Source organism: Leptonychotes weddellii, chromosome 1 (genome assembly GCF_054177405.1).
Source record: "Leptonychotes weddellii isolate Sample4059 chromosome 1, ASM5417740v2, whole genome shotgun sequence".
Classification (NCBI taxonomy): Eukaryota; Metazoa; Chordata; class Mammalia; order Carnivora; family Phocidae; genus Leptonychotes; species Leptonychotes weddellii.
The window spans coordinates 75,700,889-75,714,901 of NC_138369.1; the positions used below are offsets into that span (position 1 = coordinate 75,700,889).

The 14,013-nt window shown below is 36.3% G+C and overlaps 1 protein-coding gene across 1 annotated transcript in view; it reads left to right on the plus strand.

Moving 5' to 3' along the window:
• Positions 1 to 14,013, plus strand: part of NEK11 (NIMA related kinase 11) — a 188,005-nt gene that overhangs the window by 79,097 nt on the left and 94,895 nt on the right. The window contains exons 7-9 of the mRNA XM_081802014.1: positions 9,390 to 9,539; positions 9,633 to 9,711; positions 12,353 to 12,438. Of these exons, the coding sequence (XP_081658140.1) occupies positions 9,390 to 9,539; positions 9,633 to 9,711; positions 12,353 to 12,438 (315 nt within the window). The remainder of the gene's footprint in view (positions 1 to 9,389; positions 9,540 to 9,632; positions 9,712 to 12,352; positions 12,439 to 14,013) is intronic.

Sequence of the window (14,013 nt, forward strand, 5' to 3'; positions counted from 1 at the left end):
ACTGAGATTTAGTAGATTTTCTTGAATAAATGTTTCTTCATTTACTTTATGCCCTTAAGACAATTTTTAGTGACTTTAAATTGTTGGGGGTGTTTGGTAATTTTCACCAGTTATAGTTGTTTTGCTAGGGAGCATGTCTGCTGAGCTCCTTGTGATGCCATTTTGGAACTGTTCTCTCCAAGGCCTTGCTGTTGGAATTAGAGATTTTTATTTATTTATTTCCTCGTTAAACAGTGGAAAGACAACAGACTGGAATAGGGAGAGGTTGGTGGAGACTAAAGAAGGGAGATAGGCAGGCCTTCTATTAATTTCATACATTCCCCTGCTTCTGATGCTTTGCCCATCTTAAAAGAACCTATGGAAACTATCAGAGATGATTAAAGCAGTTGGAGCACAGCCATTCAATCAAAGTGTGAAGCAGTGCAGGTTGTTGCCACAACCAGCCTTTATGGAGTGGCTGAGTGAATAACCATTGGCAGTGGAAGGATACTTTGATCATTATTTCTATTGCCAACCCACCATCTCCTTCCAACTTTGAACAATGTCCATGTTCATTTCCCAAACTTTAAAGTTTATATGGAATCTGTGATTCCATATACTCCAAGAGTAGCTAAAGATTCAAGAAAAAAACAAAAACAAAAACACAATCCTTTCCCTTTTATTTTCTCCTCAGCCACACTGATCTCCCTGTTTTCCTCTCATTGGTGTTGCTCCCATCTTCACTTCTCCCATTGGCCAAATTCTTATGGTGTGGAGGGCATGGGACCACCACAGTGGAGGGAGAGCCAGTGATCTTCTTTCAAACATTGTGCTCAATAGTGGAAGAAAGTAATTAGAAAGACTGCTATGAACGGGACAAAATTTACCCAAACTTTGTTTCTAAAATTTTACGGGTCTTCCCTGAGACATGATAGTATATTGGCCTGATTTGGTGGAAAGAATGCATTCACCTTTGCTTTTAAATACTCTTTTGAAAATTCAGTTCCTCAGACACATTAGCCACATTTCAAGTGCTCTGTAGCCTCATGTGGGTATTGGTTATACATTTCTGACATTGTAGAAAATTTTACTGCACAGTCCTGAGCTTTTCTGCTCCAGACCCTTTAGGCCTTATCCTGAGATTTTCTTGCATTCAAGCAGCTTTTGGATTGAGCAGATCCTCTAATAGTTTCAGCTGCTGTTCCTGGATGGGCCCACCATGCTTTTCAGTAAGTACTTTTTGACTATTTTGAAGTTATTCTGTTTTGTGGTCCTTCAGTCACTCCGTTGATTCCCTCTGCTTCTTCTCACACAGATGCTGATACTGTGCAGGCCATATGGCAACTGTGGTTTGTTTTCTTGTCTTCACTTCCTTGTACTTTGAGGTGTGCAGGGACACCTTGCTACCTAACTTTGTTGAAAATGTTGGCCATGGTTTTTGGTTTTGCTATAGAGCTGCTCTGTTTTACATGGGAATTTAAGGAAGATCCAGGAACTATGCTTCTGATGTAGCTGCCACTTTTCCCCAAAAATTCAGAATAAAAATTTTAACAAAATCCCTGCGTGGTTTGTATGCATATTAAAGGTTAGGGAGGACCGTTAGAGGTTCTGGGACATGATAGGCCCTTATAAAATGGTTGCTATATAATATTGCTTCTGAAGTGTTAGTTCAAGCCGTCCAGTGTCTTTCATTATATTTAGATAAAGTTTATATTGATATTCAACTCCACCTCAGTATAGACTTATTTTTAGGTTACCACACACTAAAGCAAAACCCGCTATTCTTTTATTAAATTTCTATTACTATTTATTCAATTGCTTAAGTTATGTGTACTCTTTTCTAGATGGATATCAGGATGATCCTCAATTATGTAAAATAAAAATATTATCTAGAAGATCAGTAAAGCTGCCCCAGCCCACTGGAGTCGTGCACTGCTGTGCATTAGGCTTCTCTTGGCAGAGTCTGGCAGATTTCAAAGGGTAAATTTAGTTACCTTGAGACAAGACAAAGTCTGAGATACATTTTCAATTCATTATCAACCTGTGCTTTTAAATCCTTTGGGTAGTTCTGGTCAGCTTGGACAGATGGCAAGTTTATGGAGTTCAGGTGTAATTTGCTTCACACAAACCTGATCCCAGCCTTCCCTTTCACTGCTAAATTCCCTCCCTTAGGGATTTATTTGCTTACTTCTTCACAGTTGGCTGTATTTTGGAAAAAAGAAAGGAATGCAAATCATAGACTTCTAAGTAAAATGCACCTCTCCCTTGGTTTTTTGTTTGTTTGTTTGTTTGTTTTGCCAACTTGTCCCCTTCTTTCCCCCCAACCACCTCCCCACTTTCACATCACTAGATTTAAAATCTGGGAGTCAAGTAAGAGAAAAGTCTTCAAAAAGGATGGAATTGATGAGTTCAAGGTTATGTAATTGCTCCCATATAGAAATGTTTGGTTGGAAATTGGAAAAAATTAAAACCATGGGTACACAGATATATAGTTACTAGAATAAAACTGTATATAATAGATAGTTTTTTAACTTGTAACAGGATAATAAAAAATCTTTTACCCAAAGTGCTAGGTGGTGTCTCTAATCAGATTACACCCATTCCAGGCAGGTGCACAGGGACCAGAGCAGGTCCCTTTCTACAAATCACTGGCTGATAAGTGAAGTCTTTTCCATGTGCTCAAGTGCAAGTAAATCTTACTAGACCAAAACGAGACAGGTAAATGGAAAGCAGCATGCCTTCAGTGTAGCTGAGAGGATTTCCAAAAAAGAGAATAGTCTTGTCTCAAAATTGATTGATTACTGAGTTAGACTCTACATCTAATTGTTCTATAGTCCTTTAGCCAGATAATTTCACATCTTTTTATAACCTTAATACATCCATCACATGTGGCTTCGGTAGAATTATGTCTCCATAAAAGCAGGATTTGACTTCATGATCAACTCATTGTACTTAATAGACAACTAACCCCCTTTCCATGCCAAGCAACAGGAAAACGGCCAAACTTGCCAGCCTTCCTTTCCTTGCCACAGAGGGTCTCACTGTTTGTGTGCCTTACATTTGCCATGGTCTGATGCTCTGCATGGCTTGTCTCGGGCCCCAGGGTTCCTTGAAGGTGGCTTATGGTTCTGGGTAGGACCCAAAGTAAGCCTGGGAAGTCAGCTCCTGCCTGAAGGTCTTCTATCAGGGTTAGCCATGATTTCCAATTCAAAAGAGTCCTTAATGATCAGAAATGCTCTGATTGATACAGCATTGAGAGACAGGATGGCATAGAGTGTATGTCTCTAGAACTAGACAACCTGTGTTGCAATCTCAGATCCCCCAACTACTCAATATGGAACCTTTAACAATTGGCCTAATCCTAATGGTTTACTCATCTGAAGAATGGTCTGCTTCATTAAGATTGTTATGAGAATAGAATGATTAAATGAGTTAATATATGTAAGGAATATAGAAAAGGGCCTAGCTTATAGTAAACATCATTAAAATTTCAGCTAGTATTTTCCTTATTATCATTATTATTGTTATCATTTTATTACTGGTGGAGATAATATAATAGTCTGCTCCCAAGACAGCTCAAAATGTCCTGTGTCGGGAATTGTTGCTCTCATCCAACCCTTCCAACCTGTCAGAGCCAGGAGAGATTGTCTGGCTTTGTTCTGCTTTTAACCCAATCCCTGAAGAAGACTCTGAGCCCACAGGAGCTGAATTAAATCCTCAGAAGAGAGTGTGTGGGTACAGAGGGATTGATAAGCCTTCTACTCCTTGGACCTGTGAGTTTCATTCCTTTTTTCAGTGTTCAAAGTATAGCATGTACATTGGGTTACATAGCAGGGTGTCTTCAATAAAAGTTCATAATTTTAATGGAATTCATTTTATCAGTCCATAACTTTATTGTTAGTGCTCTTTACATTTTGTTTAGGAAATCTTTGCCTACCCCAAGATCAGGAAGATATTCTCCTGTTTTCTTTTAAAAGCTTTATGTTATTTTTCATAGTTGAAAAAATGGGTGATTTTTGTGCATGTATATGGTGTGAGATAGGAGTCCACATACATTATTTTCCATATGGGTATTCAATTGGCCCAGCACAATTTTGTTAAAAAGATCATTTTTTTTCTTCTACCATAGTACAGTTTGTCTTTGCATTAATCAAATTATTGAATATGTGTGGATCTGCTTTTGAGCTCTGTGTTTTGTTCCATTGGTCTATTTTTTCTTCTTTGCTGATATCACATTTTCATGAGTAATTCAACTTTATAATGAATCTTGCTATTTGGTAATACAAGATCTCCAAATTTGTTCCTCTTTAACTACCGTGGCTGTCTTTGTCCCTTTGCATTTCTACATAACTTTTAGAATTAGCTTGTTAATTCCCATAGAAAGTCTGCTAGGATTTTGACTGATATTGCATTGAGTCTATAGATCATTCAGGGAAAAATTGTCATCTTCATTATGTTGACTCTTTCAATCCATGTATGTGGATGTCTCCCTCTCCACCCCCACCCCCTTTTTTTAGGTGGTCTTTAATTTCTCTTAGTGATGTATTGTGGTTTGCAATGTAGGGCCTTGCACATCTTTCATTGGATTTACTCCTATGTATTTGACATTGTATGATGTTAGTGTAAGCGACATTTTGCATTTCATTTTTTAAATGTTTGTCACAGGGGGCGCCTGGGTGGCTCAGTCGTTAAGCGTCTGCCTTCGGCTCAGGTCATGATCCCAGGGTCCTGGGATCGAGCCCCACATCGGACTCCCTGCTCAGCAGGGAGCCTGCTTCTCCTTCTCCCTCTGTCTACCACTCTGCCTACTTGTGCTCTCTCTCTGCCAAGTAAATAAATAAAATCTTTAAAAAAAAAAATGTTTGTCACAGGCTTATTGAAATGACCTTTTATGTACATAACCATGTCGAAATGCTTAATGACAGTTTAATATATTTTTTCAAATCTTTACATATATTCTTTATATGTATAAATATATTTATATTTTTAAAATTTTTTCTGCCCTTATTCTGAATAGCACCTTCATTACAGTATTGAATATAAATGGTGATAGTAGACATACTTATCTTATTCTCAATCTCAAAATAAAAGCATAAACTTTCAATATGTCACCAATAAGAATAATATTTACTATATATTTTATAGCTCTAAAAAATGATTGAAGAAGTTCCCTTCTATTCCCAGTGTACTAAGAGTTTTATTCCTTTTAAAAACACAAAGGGGGGATGCCTGGGTGGCTCAGTCTGTTAAGTGTCTGCCTTCAGCTCAGGTCATGATCCTAGAGTCCTGGAATTGAGTCCCACATCGGGCTCCTTGCTCAGAGAGGAACCTACTTCTCCTTCTCCCCCTGCCCTTCCCCTGCTTGTGCTCTCTCTCTCTCTCCCTGACAAATAAATAAATAAATAAATAAATATCTTTAAAAACACAAATGGGTTTTGAATTTTACCCACTGCCTTTTTTTGCATCCAAGTATAATTTTTCTCTTCATCTATAATGAGATATATGCCATTGATTGATTTTAATAAATCCACTTGGTTTTTATATATTATCTTTTTAATATAGCATCATATTCTATTTATAATATGCATACATGTGTGTATTTGGAATTTTTGAATCTATGTTCATAAAAAATTGCCTATAATTTTCTTTTTCTGTATTATTCTTGTTATACTTTATATCACAGTTATGCTGACTTGTTAAAATGAAGAGATTAAATAAGATTAGTGTTCTTTATTCCTAAAATGTTGGAAAGAATTTTCCAGTAAAACTATCTGACCCTGGAGGGTTTTTTGTGGGGAGCTTTAAAAAAGTTTTTTTTTTAATTATTGTTTAAATATTGCTTTAATTATTTAATGTTTTTATTTTATTATTTTAAAAGTTTTTTAAAATTAATTATTTTTATTATTATTTATAATAGATGAAGGACTATTCCGATTTTGTATTTTTTCTTGGTATCAGTTTGGTAAGTTATATTTTTTTAAAGACTGTTCATTTCATCCCATTTTTCAAATTTACTGGGGAAAAACATGTCATCTTAGTACTTTCTAACAGCTGTGGAGTCCATAGCGTTGTATACTTTTCCATTTTTGTTATTGTTTGTGTGGCTTTTTCTTCTTGTATTCTTGATCAGTCTCGCTAGAGTTCTATTAAATCTATTAACATTTTATTTTTATTGTGTGTCTTTGTCTATTTCATTAATTTCTACTTTTCAAAAATTTCTTTCCTTAAACTTTATTTGGCTTGATTTGCTATTCTTTCTCTATCTTCCCAAGCTGACTTAGATCATAGATGTTAAGCTTTTTTCTTTATTAATATATACATCTAATACTTCAATTTTGCTATAATCATTTATTTTTAGCTACATTCAAAGTATTGATATTTTGTACTTTTATTAATATTCAGTTTTAAATTTTTCTAATTTTTGTTGGACTTTATTTCACCTATGAATTATTTAGATGTATATTCTTGAATTTTCAAGTGGGTGGTGATTTTGTAGGTTTTTTTCCCCTGTTATTAATTAATAAGTCTAGCTTAATTTCACTGTGGTTAGAAAATATGCTCTGAAGTTTTCAATCCTTGAAGTCTGTTGAGGCTTCCTTGATCCTAAGTATAGTCAATTTGGAAAATGGTCCGTGTGCCCTTGAAAAGAATCTGAATTCCATCATTGTTGGATGCATTTGTGTTAGTATGTCAGTTATGTCAATTTTGGTAATTGTGTTTAGATTTTCTCTATCCTTGTTGAAGTTTTGGTCTGCTTGTTCTATCAGCTATTGAAAGAGGTATGTTAAAGTTTTTCATTATGACTGTGAATTTGTCTATTTTTCTTTTAATTTTGTCAATTATTGCTTTATACACACACACACACAAACACACCCACAGTTATTGGATTTTAGAATTGTTATATATTCCTCATGGTTTAATTTCTTTATCAGCCTACCACCTTACTCTTAGTAGTGGTTCTTGCCTTTAAGTCTATTTTGTCTGATGCTAGTATAGCTACACCAGCAATATTTTGGTAAATATTTGCATGGTATACCTCTTTCTTTAAACTGCTCTGTGTTCTTATATTTAAGGTTTGTTTTATGAGCAGGATATAATTTTTGACCCAATCTGATAGTCTTTTAATTGAAATATTGTCCATTTACATTTAATATAATTACTCTATATTTGTACTTTTATTTGTCATCTTATGATTTGTCTTCTATATATACCATTTGTTGTTTCTTTTTCTCTCCTTTCTTGCTTTTATTTTAAATTTTTATTTGATTCTTTTCCCTCTAGTAACTTACTAGTTATGAACTTGTCAATATATGTTGTTTTACTATTCTTTTGGTGAAAACTGTAGCAATTATAACATACATTGTTGCCTTAGTATAATGAAACTTAGTTTTTTTTTTTTTAAGATTTTATTTATTTATTTGACAGAGAGAGAGATAGCGAGAGCAGGAACACAAGCAGGGGGAGTGGGAGAGGGAGAAGCAGGCTTCCTGCCGAGCAGGGAGCCTGATGTGGGACTCGATCCCAGGACCCTGGGACCATGACCTGAGCTGTAGGCAGATGCTTAATGACTGAGCCACCCAGGCACCCCTGAAACTTAGTTTAAGGAAAGTTATTACTTTTACCACTTTCCCAGTAATGCTAGGACCTTAAGTACTTTAACTCCATTTACCCTCTTATGTCTTTCACATTATTTTTGCCATAAAATTATATTCTACATAATTTTAAATTCCACAATATATTGTTAGTATCATTTTATAGAGTTAATATTGGCTTATACATAGTTACAGAATTACTCTTTATAGTGTTTTTTATTCCTCCCTGCATTCCTTGTTTCTGCCTTAATTTTTCTTCAAGTAGAAGAATTCTGTCTTAGGGTTGTTTTTAGTGCTGTCCTGCTGGCAATGAATTCTCTCAATTTTTGCTTGTCTAAAAATGTCTTTATTTCACATTTATTGAAGGAAACTTTTTCTGGTATAGAAATCTAAAGAAGTGCTACATCATCATATTAATAGTCATCATATTAATAGTCTTACAGATGGGTACAAAATTTATTGAGCTTCAAATAATTTTCATAATTTATAATATTTACATTGATCTTGGTGTTTTAGTCACTCATGGGATTTCTCCTAACATCCCTTTCTTTCTAGCATTCTGTAATGAAAATAGTCCAGAATTTGGAAGGAAAAATACCTTGTGAACTTGATCAAGCCATTTAACTTCTTTGAGCCAGTTTCCTCATGTATAAAATGGGAAAAATATAGTAGCTGTATGTCACTGGAAATTATGATGTTCTGCTGAGTTATGTATGGAAGTGCTTTGCAATATGTGAAGTACCAATTAGTTGGAATTTTTTAGTGTCATTGTTATTTACTGAAACAAAAACATCTCTTTGTATTCAGTGTATATCCAGAATTCTCTTACCAGTGCACATTTTTATGATACCCACAAAATGGTTAAAATGATAGTATTCATGTATATATTTATTTATACATGCACTGCCTTTTATAAGAAAGTAGGATGGTGTTAAAAGTTACATAAAACAGAACTTACACAAGATTGGTTGTAAGTTTATTTTTGATTTTTCAAGCAACTAACATGAAAAGGGAGACCTGGCTGGTTACACAATTCAAAATCCTCATAATATTAAAAATAATCCATTAATTTAGGGGAAGTACAGTTCTTTCTTAGTATACTAAGTTCAGGCAGGAATTTCCCCCTTACTTTTCTTAATGATGCTGAGTTATTTAAAAGATTATTCTGCTGGTTTAGAGGTTACTGATTTGCATGGTTAATCCAAATCAGTGTTGGACTGATCTAGAATTTTAATATTCTGTTTCATATGCTCAAAGGGAGAATTATACATTTTAATGTGAGCTACAAGTAGCTGCTTTTCCACCCTACTTGCAAATGGATTCTATTCAGAAAACTAATACAGAATGCCAGTTTCCTTTTCAAAATGCTTGGATACACATTTGAGGGAAGGTTAGGCTGATAAATTAAAATTTTAGTTTGCATATATAGTATTAACAAAACTGCCTTAGAAAGATATTTAGCTGTATTTTATTTTTCCTTCATAGAGGTTCCTCACTACATTGATCAAATGTTTATTTGCCCTCCTGTGTGCAGACATATTCCTGTTGTTTTGTTTCTCCTCTGACAAAAAGTGGTCATTCAGACTTAAATTTTTGTAGGTTTTTTTTTTCATTTTTCCCTCTTTATTTATTAAACATATTTTTAAATGGAAACGAAAGTACAGAACTGAAGCTTTTAAACAAACAATCAAAGGGTATGTTAGTGTCTCACAAGCAATGCCATGACACATCTGAAGTTTTGTATGGTGATCAAATTTAAAATAGGACATTTGTTCCTTATTTAAATTCTTTGATTTTGTCTTTTGATTCTTTGATTAGGTCTCTGGCATGCATTTTATATGAGATGTGCTGCATGAATCATGCATTCACTGGCTCCAATTTCTTGTCCATTGTTTTAAAAATTGTTGAAGGTGACACGCCTTCTCTCCCCAAGAGATATCCAAGAGAACTGAATGCCATCATGGAACGGTATGGAAAGAAATATATTGTCACAGAAGCAATTTTAAATTGTACTTATATCTTAGTTCATTTGAAAAATAATTTTCTTCTTAAACATTACAGCATGTTGAACAAGAGTCCTTCACTGAGACCTTCTGCAATGGAAATTTTAAAAATCCCTTACATTGATGAACAACTACAGGTATTTCAAATGAAAGGGATACTGGGAAACATATATTAGCATTTATATACATTCGAGGACTTGAAGATAGGCTGTGGGAATAAGATGCATTAAGAATCGGTCAGAAAAGAGAGAAAGAAGATTTTTTTTTTAAAGCTGAAGGAAATTATTAGTTGAACAATCTCTTTGCAAAAGAAGATGTGTTAACTCCAATTTCCTGAAGCCCCAGATATGAGAAGTTAGGGTTGTAATATTCTACCTTAACTCAATATCCGCCCTTAGAGCTCTTGGCTTACAAATCTTACCTCAATACTTTGTAAATATATCCCTGCTAGGACAAGAATGTACCACTAATAATGCTAAAATCTGGGGGTTTTGCTGAGCCTTTATTATGCCACTCCTTTCTTATATATCTTAATCATACTTTTTATTGATTAGGTGAGTTTGTTTTCCTGTAGATTAGAAATTTTGATGCAGAGAATCTACCTCTGGTGGTAAGAAAAAAGCAAACGGTACCTTCTTAGAGGATTTTTTGTTTTGTTTTGTTTTTTTAACTTAGGCTTTTACAAATACCTCAGGCAAATTTCCTTGAGTTTTATGACTAGTTTTAAGTGGACCCACAAAGCAGTCATTCACCTTCGAAGATGGGCACACTTTTTCATCCATGTCCAGTTCTAAGTTGGCAGGAAACATGGATGCTGACTTGATGTGTCTGCATCAGTTGAGTGCTGAGCACAGTGCTGATGCTGGAGGTGCTGAAAGGAAAGGAACAGCCTTGGCTCCCGTCCTTTTGCAACTTGACTGCTAGTAAGAGGACCCAGTACCCGAGAAAGAGTAATTATACATTATCAGGAGCACTAGGAAGAAAGCACACAGGATGCTGTAAAATAGGGGAAGGGAATAATGGCCTTTGTGGTCAAAGAAAGAGTAGGTGACTGTTCTCTACCAGTGAGATGGTGAGAAGCAGCCAGACATGTAAAGAGCCTGAGAGAGGGTTGGAACCACAGGGAATTAGCTGAGACAAAGCCCCAGATCAGGTTATGTTTCTAGATGGAGACGTAGAGGGGAGGGTTCTTAGGCAAGAATGTGTGCTCTGGAGGAGCCCCTAAAGAAGTAGGGTAATAAGCAGGACAGGAGGGGAGGAGGCCAGAAGTTCCCTGGTACTTTGAGTTCTCCCTGTGTGTAGCTTTCCCTATGCATAGCCAGCTCCACTAGCCCAAGGGCAGGCCGCTGAAAAAGAGGCACAGGTGTTAACTGTTGGGATCAAAACCACACTGAGGGGCACCTGGGTGGCTCAGTCGTTAAGCGTCTGCCTTCGGCTCAGGTCATGATCCCAGGGTCCTGGGATCGAGCCCCGCATCGGGCTCCCTGCTCAGCGGGAAGCCTGCTTCTCCCTCTCCCACTCCCCCTGCTTGTGTTCCCTCTCTTGCTGTGTCTCTCTGTCAAATAAACAAACAAACAAACAAACAAACAAAAACACACTGAGGGGGCTATGAGCAGACCAAAAAAAAGTTAAAAGGAATCCAAGGAGATCTGCTGGGAAAAGGGTGAGGCAAGTGAGGCATTTGCCCTGGGACAAAATTAGAGAGGACACCAAAAACTCAGTAATCAGGATAAATAACATTTTTTGCAATGTTTAAAAAAATCCAAATTAATGCTAAAAATCCACTGTAACAAAATATCAAAAGTTCACAGACAGCATCCAGCAGGGCTAGGATTAGCGTGATGGAAGTGAGGTAAAATGGTGCAGGTTCAGGGTTGGATCCTGTCTTTATTTAATCTTTTATTTCTTTTCTTTTTTTTTAATTCCAGTATAATTAAAATACAGTTAACAGTTATGTTAGTTTCAGGTGTACACTAAGGTGATTCACCAATTCTATACATGACTCAGTGCTCATCGTAAGTGTAGTCTTAATTCCCTTCCCCTATTTCACCCATCCCCTCACCTGCCTGGCAACCAACAATTTGTTCTCTAAAGAGTCTATTTTTTGTTTGTCTCTTTTTTCATTTGTCCATTTGTTTTGTTTCTTAAATTCCACATATGAGTGAGATCACATGGTATTTGTCTTCCTCTGACTGACTTATTTCACCTAGCATTATACCTTCTAGATCCATCCACGTTATTGCAAATGGCAAGATTCAAACATTTCATATTATATTTTCCATGGCTTTTTGGTTTTAATTTTGATTTTTTTTATAATATTGCTTTAAAATATGACTTATCTTGGTTACTGAGTCTTTTGGTGCCCCTTCAGTTTTGCACCTGAGGCGAGTGCCTCACTTGTCCCAGTCTAGTCCTGGCCCTGGGAGTGGGGACACTGTCCAGTACTGGCAGAGACTGGGAAGAGCTTGTTTGTTCTTGGAGCTGAGGGGAGGCCTGCCTGTGGTGGGTAGCAGGGAGTGAGAGAACAGGCAGTGAGTGCCAGATGAAATTGGAGAAGCAGGCAGGAGCCTGACCCCCCCCACGACCTTGCTGCATAAGCTACCGTGCAATTTTTTGTAACCCTTTATCGAAGGAAAAGTGGTTACCAGTGGGTTTTGTTTTCAAGCTCCCAGGCATGGTCAATAACACTGCACATCAGAAAAGGCCCCTGGTAGTCGGCTGCCCTTTCATCCCTGAAGAGGAGTATTTAAAGTGCGTCAGGGTTGTTCTTTTTTTCAGCACCTGATGTGTAGATACTCGGAAATCACTCTGGAAGACAAGAATTTGAATTGTCAGAAGGAGGCTGCTCAGATAATTAATGCCATGTAAGTAGTTGCTTTGTTTTTAAAAAGCCCATTGAGCTTAAATGCATTTGTCTTTAAAAATCTATTAGTGCTAAGCTGTCCGCACAGGGTTTCCTAGAATTCACTTAAGTCTTGCCAAGAAATTAAGGAGCTTCAGCAAAGCCCCTTTGCCCCAGGTGGTAGTAAATTGAAATTATAAAAGTTTTAAACCACTTCACAGCTTACAGATCTGCAGGGTAGCTCTGCAGTTGCCTTGTAAGTATGTAGAGAAATTAGTATCTCAAACATTTAGTGATAGTTATGCTAATGAACCTTCCATTATATTAAGCATAGATAGTTTTCACATGTTGTTTGTTTAACAGGAACTGACAGAGTATCTACTGAGAAGACAACACTGTGAAGTCCTAGGACAATTGAAAATAGCCAAAATTTACTTCCTTGAGATATACATATGAAGTAGAGAATGTCTTTTTCACAAACATAATTATTTCTTGATGTAACTTCTCTCTCCTATCTCATTCAAAATTCCTGTGCTATAACATACAAGAGCCTAGAATACTAGGTGACTTCAGAACAACCATGTATAGCTGTGCAGGCTGTGGACTGCACAACTCAAGAGATTATATAAAGACCAAATCTATAATTTTACTGAGGAACTCTCTATGTAATTTTATGAGGACCCTATGAGAATGGCAGTCCCTCCCCAGAGCTGTGCAAGGCAGTAGGTGAGAACAGTAGCCCTTGTTAGCCTAATCTTCAAGGCCAAATAACAATGTGCTTCTCTGAAACTCAGTCCAGTGGTTTCTCAACTGAACTATGTTTGTTTTCCAATTTCACATTCAAACTGAGGAAACTGGTTCATCAAAGGTACTCAGTCTTCGTTTAATGCATGATCTCCAGTTAAAATACCCTGCACCTCAGGGACTAATGTTTGAGGCATGGTCCTATAACCTAATTTCCTTAGGTTGCTAATTATTCTTTCAAGATGCCTGGAATTCTAATTTTGTTTTATTTTAAACTGAGATGTGAGAGTAGGAAAATACTAGGCTAATCTTAGCTATTGTTTTGTACTGCGGTTGTGATTCCATTTACCTGACAGTGCTTACAGTTAAAGTGTGCCAGAATCTGATCGCTTGTATGGTCTTCCACATTATGAAATACTGATTTCAAATTGTCACTTTTTTTTTTTCCCACGAACTATGACTATGTTTCAAGGAGCTCTATTTGATCTTACAGAATAAGGGATGTATATTCCAGAATTCGTGTGTCCCCTAGAGGCTGTGGTCTGTATTCCAGAGGGATGAGAGCTGCTACAAGTGGTCATTACAATTACACAGTTATTACAAAATAATAAAGATTAGTGTGGGAATGAAATGAAATGGAGACTTCTCCTAGTATTTTGTAAGGAGGGAGCTGAGTGCAAAAGGCATTCCGCAGTACTGGCCCTAACTGAGTCAAGCACAGAAACAAGTATCATTGGGGATATGGTTGCAGACCTTTCAATACATGAGTAATGTAAGCACGTTTCTTTAACTGAAGAAAGAGGATCTTTTATTTATTTTTTATTTTTTTAAAAGATTTTATTTATTTTTTGAG